We start from the raw sequence: 12,582 nt of genomic DNA, 5'->3' as shown, positions 1-12,582 counted from the left end.
GGCCCATTATTGTTTCTCATCTTTATAACTTACCATTAAACATCCCCTCGACAATCAGATTGTTCGCCGACGACTGCATTATTTATCGCCAAATCCGCTCTGTTAACGACCATATAGCTCTCCAAGACGATCTTGACCGCATTACTACCTGGTGCTCATATCATGGCAAATGTCCCTTAACACTGATAAATGCCGATTAATGACATTTAGCCGCAAGCAATCTTATTCTAGGTATACTTATTCACTTAATACCAGTCCAGTCAGCCTCGCGTGATCATGTAAGCACATTGGCGTTCATTTTTTCCCCTAATCTCTCATGGGTCACCAAGATGGAAAAAAAAAATCGCTGCTAAAACTGACCGCACATTAGGTTATCTAAAGCGCAACCTCAAAGGCGTGCCCAGTTCGACTCGGCAACTCGCCTATCAAACATTTGTTCGCCCTCAACTTGAATACGCATCTTCCATTTGGTCACCTCATCAAGAACACCTCAATCATTCCCTTCAACGCGTACAAAATCGTGCCGCTAGTTTTATTGCACGAGACAACGCCCGGAATTCCAGCATAACGAACATGAAGGCATCGTTGTCCCTTCCGTCCTTAGAATCTCGCAGAACAATCGCACTTAATTATTTACCTCTTCCACAAGCTTGTTTACAACCATCATCCATTTACCCTACCTCCTATACAGCCGAATCGCACATCGTACCGACTGCATAATCACCTCTGTTTCAAACGGCTTTCGGTAAGAACGACCGCATTCAACTCATCAACCTTGCCACGTACGTGTAATCATCGTGAATGGTCTTCCAGACGGCTTCATTCACATCTCTGACCGCGTTGTCTTAAAGAAAAAAACATGCACATTTTGTTTTCAAGTGTTTCTCTTTCGTTCCATATTCATTCCACTGTATAACGATGTTCAAATAAGAATGTTCAAACTGCTTCTGTTGGACCCAAATTTGTAACCCCCGTCACATAATACTGCAGTTGGAGCCCGTGAGGTACCTACCTAAATAAATAAATAAATAAATAAATAAATAAATAAATAAATAAATAAACAAATAAATAAATAAATAAATAAATAACGCTTCACTGTAACATACTGTACTCTATCTCACAAGCGAGTTGCAGCACTGATGAAGGTATAGGCGGTGTACACAGGCAATATCTTTGCGCAGCAGAATATAGTTCCGGGCTTAACTGTCTGGTTACCGGCGGGATTAGAGAGTCATTTCTGCTTGACACATCATACGCTACAGCGATACCTGAGATGTTAGGCACTTTGCGCATTCGCGTCGTATGCTGCGAATTACAGCGGTGGTTACCACCGGTAACAAATAGCCGCCCTAACCGTGATTACGCAGCAACATGCAGCACCCCATGCAGCCCATACCGCCCACTTCGATCCAAATTCGAGCTTTAATGGCTATTTGCCCTGACAACAAATAAATGCTAAAATCCATCATTACTTGTCTGATCTCACGCCGAGGACAAATCATTAGGTATTTTTTGTCGTTATTATTGAGATCAGCTGTTTGTTTTGACGCTGTCATGACTACAGAGGCAGTATCGAGCAGTACAAGTGATTCGATTGCCATTTAGCAGATGACGCCAAAGCATTAGAGCTGGTGATACATTGACGATCCGAAACTCTACGAAAACCCAATTGTTTAGCGTGTCATTAATCTAATACTTCGCTCTAGTATGGTACGTGATGACAGTGGCGAGCAAACGCCAAATAGACGCCGAGCAGACGGTGCGGCGCGTGTGAACATTTATCAGGTTGTTCGCTCTTACTAAAACTGGCTAAGGAGGCTGCATTATTGAACTGCTCGGAAAGCTTATCGATGAAGCGAAGCCCCACTGTGGCATTCATGTCCAGTGCAACCTACAGCTAAAACACAAAAACATTTATTGCGTCACTCCACCAACAGTGGAGGATGTATCGAAAGGACGGCGAGCAGACGCTAAGCAGACGACGCGGCGCGGATGAACACATCTTGACGGCCATTCATCCTCCCTATTGGCTGAGTCCTGCTATTTCCCTATAGTGCTGCAAGGAACTACAGAGACGGAGTACAGCTGTTCTACCAACGGCGAAAGGGAGTTGTGACGAGACTATGGCGTAAACAGAGCATGCAGCCGAGCTGGCACGCTGCGCGGACACCGGGAAGAGCGGCGACCTTGAGTCGTCGTGACACACGCCGTGCGCAGCGTGCGACAGCTTCCGACAGCGGGCCCCGCTCGCCTCGTGACCCAACCGGGCCAACGGGCCTCCAACGTGCCCCACGAGGTGCGGACGTGCGCTCCGCGGGCAGCGAGGCCGAAGCCGGAAACGCACGGCACCGAGTGCGTCACGCGCCCATCACGCGCGCGACGCATTCACAACACGGGCGACGGGTCGGCGAGGGCCAGCAGAACGCGATCGCGGCGTCGAGTATGGGGTCACAAGCAGAAGGCCGAATCGATAACTTCGGCAGGCCCCTCGTGATTAACAGCTATACGTCCAGTAGCATGCTTTAGTCTTCTTAGGTACATTGACTCGACAGCGCAAGAAAGGTGCAGGTCAGACGGCGACAAGACGACGGAGTGCCTGTGTCGATCGTGTCTTTCAAGTTTTTAGTACCGTATATTTTTATTTACCTTTCCTTTCCTTATTTCGCGTCCCGCCGCAGTGGCCGAACGACTATGGCGTTCTGCTGTGGAGCAGTAGGTCACGGGATCGATTCTCGGCAGCGACGGCCGATGCCGACAGTATGCAGATTTGCGTGCACAACACCGAATAAGTCCAGATGGTGCAACTCAATCAAGATGGCGCCTTGCACTGCGGTGGCACATTAGCCCTCTGCGCAGCTTCTGGGCGTGAAACACGACATTTTTTGCATTCCTACACTCCTGCTTCCTGCCTCAATATATGCAAACTACTGCATTTGCACGATTCTACTGTGCCACCGATTTTAACACGCAATTATATTACCGCACAAATATTAAAAAATAATAACAATCTGACGCCGATTCTGCCGCACACTGTGCACAACATAGAAGGCACACAGACACGCAGGCAGCTGAAACTTAGCGGCTAGTCGCTATATCGGAGTCCGACGACACATCCTCTTCGTCGTCTACCGACCACAGAAAGTCATCTTCAGTTCGATTTATTGCATTAGAAATGCCACACTTATTGAACACACGCGCAACCACCGTCTGCGGGAGGACATTCCACGCACCATGCGATGTCATGGTGTCACCGTCTGCGATGGACATCCCACGCACCATTCCACCCACCTTGCGATGTCTCCGAGCATCGCTTCCTTTAGACGATCCGTGCGATGGCTGTGTGGCTAGTTACCTTTCAGAGAGTATTTCTTTTATTTCTTTTTTTTTTCTTGTTTAGTGAGAATCGGTTTCGTTTTTGATTTTGAGTAGAATCAGTTACGAATGTAGCGCACATGCAAATTTGAACGCACCTTTTACTTTAATCGTGCAATACGTACGTAGTCCAAAATAGAAAACGCAAAATTTCAAATCTTACAGATCCAACGCACATCTTGTAATCAATCTGAAGCGAAGCTTTTTTCGTGAAGTTAAAAGGTATAAAAGTGTTGATTTTCCGGACCACGTCCAGCATCTAAATAACGCGTCATGGAACCATTATAAACTGTCTTTCTTTAAAAGCCTACCACGCTTCGCACCTCGTGGCATTTCGCACGCAATTACAGGAATGGAATGGCTAAAGCTACCATTCCTGAAATGTGAACCGGCTCGCAACTTTCCACCTCTGAGAAATAGCAAGGAATGGAATGACGCCCTTACCTCATTCGGCAGAATGGAACTACCGGTGCAGGCGAAGTTAACTCCCTCACGCATTAACCGCCTCACTACCTCACGCATTCACCACACCGTGGTACCACCGCGCGCACGCATCTTTACGCTTCAGCGGTGCCTATTTTTTTTTTTTGTATTCACTGCTCGTGAATGGAATGATCTTCCCAGCCATATGGCCCTCATAACCAACAGCACGTATACTTGAATTGCGCTCTCGAAGATGCCGACATTTCAAGCCTTACCGATGCACGTTATACTTCCGCCGTTCTTTGTCACACCCACCCACCCTGTAAAGTACCCAGCAAGGAAAACATTGAAGCCTCACCAATACATACATACATACATACATACATACATACATACATACAATGACAGCACGACTCCGCAATTGTGGGAGCCACGGTCAGCAAGGTTTTTTAGACGGGCCCGCAAAGAAAGCTTCGCTTTGAAAGAAAAGGGCGGTGCGACGCATGGACACCGAGACTACAGCGAACATTCGTGCTACCGGGAGTACAACGAGTCCTCCTGACAAGGCTTCGCGGTAGCGTTCTTCGGTCTCTTCCGGCAGCAAAGCGACAAGACAGCGGCGTCGCGGGTGCAGAGCGGAAAGCAGTGGGAGATGTCGCGCCGCGCACTGCAACGACCACGGCGTGTGCGCACACACGCGGACAGTCCTTGACATAAATCACGGCGACGAACGACCGAACCGACTCGCGCGCAAGAGGTGGTGTGCAACAACGGGCTAGTTGCGCCACGCGGGCGACACAAACCGCGCGGAAACTGACGCTAACCGCAGAGGCGTACGCGTTAAAAGACCGGGGCACGCCACTGCATGCAATCGTGGTTCCCTCACGATGGGGGCCTCGAGGTAGGGTCACGTCGCGCACAGGCGGACGGCAGGAAATGCCGGTGTGAGAACGTGGCGAGCCGTTGCGCCGTTCAGAGCGCCCTAAATTAACTTGCCACGGTGGCGCGTCCTCCAACAAGTTTCGTTTTCGTTTCCAAGGGGGTTGCGACAGTTGTGACATCATGATGCAGAAGACATCGCGGACACGTTTTGGAGTTCGCGCCCGGTCATAGAGTTTTTCACTACATTACCTGGAGGGAAATCTGGCCCTACTGCGCCGTGGTATGCATGGGAATGCCGGTATATTGCGGCTTCGGATTGGCATCGTTCTCGGAGTACCAGAGGACGCCTCGAAGGCGCGCCTGGCTAGCACCGTTCCGTCTTTCACAATGATTCATCTCCCACTAAAGTAGCACGTATAAAGCTCTTCTAGCTTTATTATTGCACAAAAACATGTTTAATAATATATTAGGACTTGTTACTGGATGTGCAGTTATATAGAAACGTAAGAAGTATCAGCGGGCAGCTAAAGTTTGTCGTCTGTTCGTGCTTTTCGCTTGATTCTCATTGTAGGTGAGCAAACTTCATTGAAAGATATAATATGGGTGAATGAACACCTTTTATCTACATTTTATTTTAGGAACGCATTATTTGTGTAGCCACCACGAGCCAACAAAGCCTCGTACCCCCTACACCACTTTATTCCCATGGAGGAAGGAAAATGCTAGGAGAAAGCATTACGTGACGCAGCCAGCCTCGGCAAGCGAACGCTCCGTGAAGCCCATACATTTGCTCAGTGGTGGCCCAACACGTGACCTCTTGCGGCGAGATCACAGAGCAGGAATCGAGATTTGCCGAGACGTTTCGTTCGCAGGAACTATGCCAGTAGTCTTTATTCGGTGCACGCATGTTTGGCTGCTATGCCTGCAGGCGGGGACACTAAAACCAACCGCGGCACTTTGACGTGCGATCACATGTTGGACCACCAGGTTTGGTTTTAATCGCGTTGCTCCCTGCTAACGTTTTCCCTTCCTCCGCAGTCATTTCCATGACAGCACAGCGCCCGTTAGAAAACTCCTACAGACGGTGGCTCCAGATTTCCCTATAGGTAACACAGTGATAAACTCTATGGCTCCTGCTGACTTGGTTTTGTTATGCTGCTACTCACATTCTGCGTTACGACTTTGACGTGCAGCTCCTGGGAAACGAAACCGTAACTAGTCAGCAGTAAAGCTATTATAGTAAATCATTTAGGTCGCTCTGAGGCTTGCCCATATGTTATTTAAGGTTTCGAGATTCAGGGCCCTTCATTCAACGCAGTGATACAACTAAAGGTCAGGAAAAGTCGGCATGCCCTTAAAAACGCGGAAATACAATACGTCTGTTCCTACGCATTCACTGTATGTCATGTCAACTCTTGACTATGCCGCATTCAATGACCACAAACAAGTTCGGACGATCTACCTTCCACAGAACCGAGAAAACGAAACCAGCATTTAGTTGCTTTTCTGCTCTGATATGTACGGCGGCCGCAATGGTGGTGCTAAATACCTTCCATCATTAAGGAAAGGGCAGGTCAAGAGACAGGAAGACAGCGGTGTGGATCAGAGAACAAGAAGGGATAGCCGATATTCTAACTGACATTAAGAGAAAAAAACTGGAGCTGGGAAGGTCATGCGATGCGTAGGTCAGATAACCGGTGGACATTGGGGTTAAGTATAAACCCCATGCAAGCGATCTTGCGCGCGACAGCGACAAGCGACGCGATGGAGATGGCTGTCGCGTTCGCTCGTCGCCTACAAGTCGTGCCCCATGCGAGCGATGACTTCGAGCGACGTCTCCCCAGTGTTGCCGGTATGAGGGCAGCAATATAGGCGCCGAAACTAGCGTGACGCGTGCTTTATTAACTTAAGTTGACGTGTTTTACAGTAAAAAGCAGCATAAAATATTTCTGAAGGTCTTCCAGTAGGTTCTTATCCTTGCACTATAAAAATTCAATCGTTTGCTCGTTCAGTGCCACAATCGGAAGTACTTGAGTGATGTACACCAGTCAGGTTTCGCGCTATTGGCTAGTCGCTCATAGCACTTCCGGGCGACGAGCGACGAATTCTAGATTTGCAGAACCGAGCGATCGCGCGACTACGAGAGAGATGTTCTAGCGACTTTGCAGAACCGAGCGATCGCGCGACAACACCGAGCGATCTGTTCAAGCGACGGCCCGATCCGTTGCTCGAAGCCGTCGCTTGTCGCTGTCGCGCACAAAATCGCGCTTATGGGGTTTAGCCGTTACAGAATGGGTGCCAAGGCAAGGGAAGCGCAGTCGAGGACGGGAGAAGACTAGGTGGGGCGATGAAATTAAGAAATTCGCAGGCGCTAGTTGGAATCGATTGGAGCAGGACAGGGGCAATTGGAGATCGCAGGGAGAGGCCTTCATCCTGCAGTGGACATAAAATAGGCTGATGATGATTATGACATCTGAATGCCGTATGCGGCCAAAAATCGCGTTTCGGGGCTGTTAGTGATCCGGCAACTTTTTCTTGCCAGCCAATGTTTCTTTGGCGCTTTGTGGGTTACAACCGAAAAGGTTAAGAGAGCATTACGGTTAAGAGAGCAACACAACCGCGAGGAGTAAAAGTAAATTAATTCAAAAGATAACGAAGCCAAGGAAGCCATAGGTGCGTTTCTTTTTTCATTTCGGATACAAAATTATATCCGAAATGAAATAAATAAAATGAAAATATGGCTTCCTTAAGCTTCACAATTCTTGTAAATGTGACTTGAATTTGCGGTGAAGCTTTGTATCTGTAATTTTAAAGAAAGAAAAGGGGGGGGGATCAATGTAGAAATCTTGTTTTTTAATTATGGGGTTTTACGTGCCAAAACCACTTTCTGATTATGAGGCACGCCGTAGTGGAGGACTCCGGAAATTTCGACCACCTGGGGTTCTTTAACGTGCACCTAAATCTAAGTACACGGGTGTTCTCGCATTTCGCCCCCATCGAAATGCGGCCGCCGTGATGAAGAATTTCCGTTTTCCATCATTGAAAAATGAAGCTCATGGCAAAAATAACCGTGTGGCATGTTTATCCCTAAAATTCAACATTAAAAGAACGGCAACATTCCCTCTGCATTTGTGCTAATATTCGAAACTTTCAAATAACGAATCGAATAGTGTCCTATTCGATTCGGCTTTTTCTATCTGTAAACGCGAATGTTTTTTCAAATACCTTACGATTATTCCAAAACGTCAACTGCGCCAAATTAAACATAAAATTGGAGCTTGAACTACGGTAAATTCCCCCCCCCCCCCCCCCCCCTGCGGGTATAGTAGACAAAACACGAGAGCTTGCGTAGTGGAGCAGGAGGCTACGTCGCTTATGGGTAGCCATACTTCACAGACTGTGCAGCAATCATGCACATTCTCCGAAAAGTCCAGTGCATGCGAAGAACTAGTTATTTGCTTCGAATGCTCTATTTCTGCTTTTAACAGACAACACTTAAGGTGCGATGTAACAACAGAAAAGTGCTAACTTTAAGAATACCAGGATGCGATCATGCGTTTTACATTTATTTTGGTAACGGCTATTCATTATTCAAAAACTATTCGATATTCGATTCGCTTCTGGCGCTATTTGATTCTTATTCGATTCGGTCTCAAGAATCACTATTTGCACACCCTTCATTCACATGGTTGAAGCTGAAGGACTAAGCCTTTGTTCCCGCGACTCTTCTCACTCGGGTATAAGTTATTCATGAAGTGCAGTGACGCCTATACAGACAATAAATATGGAAATGAGTATTGGGAAGACTTAGTGTTAGCGTCATTATACAGGGCGTCTCAGCTAACTTTAGCTAGAGTTTCAATATGCAAACGCTACGTAGCTGGACAGAACAAAGGCAATGTTGTTTGCGGTCGCTTAGAGATACTCGAACTATTTTTTTCATTCAACCTAATTAGATAATTAGACTTAATTCATCTACTTCACAAATATAATTAGATGAAAACTGCCAACGAGAAAATTGCAAAGCGACGTGAAAAACTCCCAATACAGCTTTCTGACGCTCAATACGTGCTACATCAAAGTGTTTTTCCGAGCGTGAAAGAAGCCCGCAAATGAACGCAAAACTGCCGCGCGACTGGCCGCTCGAGGCACTTTGTGTGTATTCGCGGGCTTCTTTCACGCTCGGAAAAACACTTTTATGTAGCACGTATTGAGCAACATAAAGCTGCATCGGGAGTTTTTCATGTCGCTCTACAATTTTCTCATTGACACTTTAACTATATTCGAGAGGTGGATTAATTAATTAGGGCTAATCATGTAATTATACAGAATTGAAAAAATAATTTGAGTATCTCCAAACGCAGGCAAACATTAACTTTGTTCTGTTAAGCTACGTGGCAGTTGCATATTTTTAAATTCTGGCTAAAGATAGCTGGGATGCCCTGTATACAAACGAACGGAACTTCGCCCGGCATTGCGAATAGAAAACACGCCCGAGGAAGAGAGAAACATTTTCGTGATTTATAGTTCTTTTTTTTTCATCTCTCTCTCTCTCTCTCTCTCTCTCTCTCTCTCCCCCCACGCTTCCCAACGGACATAGACATATATTCACCCGTAAAAACAGAGCGCACGTACGAAAAGTTTATTAGCATTGCTTGAAAGGATGATCGAACACCGAAATTTGCGAATCGTATTTAACAATAATGTTTGAAAAAAAGAAAGAATACGACTTCCAAATTTCGAATTTAATACAGACTGTTTCCAATTTCAAAAGAAAGTGAATTGTAAAGGTTATCTGAAATCGGGCTGCCAAAGGTTTACGTTATTTCAGACATCTGATGCAGTTAACAGTTGGACTCAGCCCAACCGAGAAGCTTGTAAATGAGAAGCATCATTTCTGATGCACCATGGCAATGACAGCAATAAAGCAAAGGAACAGCTTCTCACTAGATGCTCGTTGAAGAAGTGCAATAATAAAGTACCGTGCATCGTTGATGAAGAATCTAAACACATACATGCCAACCCTAGACGAATGTGTTGCGTCCAGTTGTACAAGAAATGTATACTACTTGAGAAAAGTATTAAAGCTGGTGTCGAAAGGTGGCGTGAAGAACATTACAAAGAGAAATGCATACAGTAAGGAAATCTTGATGTTACCCCCCCGTTCCCCCCCCCCCCCTTTTTTTTTGCTCGTTCGCGGCCGCAGAAAACGCCATATATGAAAGGGCTACTCGTTTCGAGCAAGTTTATGAAGATAAGTTCATGAAGCAGGCGAAACGGGCAACAACAATGTCGCTCAAGAAAGTCACTGTGGTCTAACAACAGTGGGTTGCTTTTCGGTTAATACTGTGTTCCTTGTTTCTTCATATCATCGTTAATAAAGTGTGCATGTATTCCACACAATGTGTGTGCTTGGTGCAGTCTTTAATCACCCCCTTCGCGACATGTGCGCAAGTATGCCCTAAATGAAACTTTCTTTTCTGAATTCCATTTTCATTTTTAACTTGGAGCAATTAATATGGTCAGAAGGACTTACGGACAGTTTTGGCCGGAAACTATGAGCGCTTAAATTAAAGATACGCGACCGTATAGAGAGTTTATTGGATTCCAGAGCACTGACAAGGTAATTAGGCTATTTCAGAATGTTTCATGTAGGAGAGACAAGTGCGAAAAGTACGCACGATGACAGCACTTAATTATAGGCACCGTGAAAAGAAAAGAAAGAGCTCGACAGGAACAAACAACAGTTTTGGCGGCAGCAAAATGTACGATAAGTAACATTTACACTTTTTTTTTCAAAAAAACATAAATAAAAAGAAAGAAACTGAGTGAGGTAAAATAGCTCACGACGTCAAAGCTCGGATACGCAGTCAGTCCGGTCTCTAAGGTTTCGATCTCACCATAAGTACTACTCGCGAAAGGAACAACCAGGAAAGCATTGCCAGAGAAGTCAGCAGTGTGTCCAAAGATACGCGCTACAGTGACGACAGGGTAAACACGGTAATTATAGCATGACACAATGGTATCAGTACGGGGGAAGAAAGCGACAATAAGCAAAAACGACGGGATCGCGATGACTGCCAACCTCAAGTTTCACGCGATTTTAACAAACAACAGCGTTGCCGTGACGACTCCAGTCCGGTAAGGACGGGAACCTTTGTTCCTGTGCGAAACCATACTTGCCTTCCTGCTGTCGATAGTGGAGGGGTCCTGATAAACTAACCACCTATTTTTTAAAATTTATTTGTTTTAAGCATACACCCAAAGCACGCTACTAGAGCGTTGTTGCGGCGGAATGCAGCTGCCAGGGTCGGGATTCGAACCTGCGATCGCGTATTGTGCAACAGACTACCAACAGAACAGGTCACTTAGTTGTTTATAATTGGTGCATTCATAATTGACTGCGGCAAAGACGGACAGCTAGACGTGTGGTTTTCGTTCCCGCACCTGCCTCGGTTGGCAGAGGTAAAAAAACTCATTCATAAGTGAAAATTTGTGCAACGCTGCGTTGCCTGCGTTGTGTTACGCATGATAGCGGAGGATGCGGAAAGACGCTAAACGTTGTGCTGTATGGAGATTATGAAATGGGGCTACATCAGACGAGAAATCGACGATGTCGTTTAGTAGTGTTAAAGTTTCGCGAAAACAGATCGACCCAGAATGCAGGTGCTTTCGGCACCGCTTCGTCCGACTTCGCGCAAGTCGCACATCTGCGATCAAAAGCAGCGATACTTGAACTGCTTCGCACAACGAACTTATGAGTGGTTTTTCAATGCTAAGCAGTCGCTCCTTCACCTTACGAGCGCATCGCCGTCAACCGAAGCAGAAGCGACGCGAAAACCGGCCGCGGTACAACAGTGCGCAGAGGGGCTGCAATCGCAGGGGCGCCTGCAGCAAGGGCGTGCTTCAGGGCTGGCGGGCGGTGCACTTCGGGGTGCAACCACTCGTTTAGCAGCACGGCGGTCAAGGGGAAACGCAACGTGAGGTGTGCCGCGCACAAAGTTGCCCTTAATCCGCACGCACGGGCTGTTTTGGTATAAATATCTAGGCCTAAAGACGCAGGTTGTCCTCGCTCGGAAAGCGACCCAAAGCTGCTTGACGCCCCGTAAAAATAAATACCACAAATAAAAAGTAAGCCGGCGTCGCTGAAAGCGGTGCAGCAAGAACTAAATAATCTGTATGGAAGGAACCGGCTTCACAGAAAGCGATACGAAACGAGGAGGTGCGTCAAAGCCGAGACGGTACTCACGGTGTGGTTGACACCCCACATAAAAACACTGAGCAGCGGCTCGTTGGCTCGGAAGAGTTTTGCCTTCTGATGCTTAGGCTTGAAGTGCTTCTTTTTCAGGCGGCTGCTGCCCTTTGTGGTGAGTCCAGACGCTATCCCAGACATCTTGGCTTCGCTAGAGCGGCTCCGCACCAAAACACACAGGAAATCGCGCGGACACTGGAGCAAAAGATCGACTGATACTACCGAGACATCCTGCTAGGTGCTGTCGATGCGGTCCCTAATGGCTCCTGGCAATGACATTTCCCAGCAAGCCCCGCTAGGACACGTGATGCGCTTACTTCAATAAATTCTTAAAAGATGGCGCCACCAATCAATATCGCTTGCTGTTTCGGTTTCGTTTCAGACTGTCGCATCGTCTCAGCCACCCTAAAGCTTCTCCATCGATTGACTGCGATAGTAGTACGGAGGGAATTTAGGGCAACTGTGCCGTCGGAAATGATGGATATGGCCACTGAATACGGTTGAAAATTCCTTTTGCAGAAGTTCTGGTTTTGATTATTCTCGTCTCAGAGCTTAACTTGATAACTAAAAAAAACGCGGGTGAAATGTGTCCTTTGGACACTTGTTACGAAATCATGTGCGTTTCATTTTTGGTGTACGGGGTTTACGTTACG

At 46.8% G+C, this 12,582-nt stretch overlaps 1 protein-coding gene across 3 annotated transcripts in view; it reads right to left on the bottom strand.

Moving 5' to 3' along the window:
- Positions 1-12,193, bottom strand: part of PIP4K (phosphatidylinositol 5-phosphate 4-kinase) — a 129,443-nt gene extending 117,250 nt beyond the window's left edge. For all 3 annotated transcript variants that reach the window (XM_050187540.3, XM_050187541.3, XM_072286549.1), the window contains exon 1: positions 11,927-12,193. In XM_050187540.3, coding sequence (XP_050043497.1) covers positions 11,927-12,070 — 144 coding nt within the window. In that variant the 5' untranslated portion in view covers positions 12,071-12,193. The remainder of the gene's footprint in view (positions 1-11,926) is intronic.
- Between the last annotated feature and the right edge of the window lie 389 nt (positions 12,194-12,582).

Source organism: Dermacentor andersoni, chromosome 2 (assembly GCF_023375885.2).
Source record: "Dermacentor andersoni chromosome 2, qqDerAnde1_hic_scaffold, whole genome shotgun sequence".
Classification (NCBI taxonomy): Eukaryota; Metazoa; Arthropoda; class Arachnida; order Ixodida; family Ixodidae; genus Dermacentor; species Dermacentor andersoni.
The sequence above is the reverse complement of the archived record's forward strand: the minus strand, read 5'-3'. Positions and strand labels throughout refer to the sequence as shown.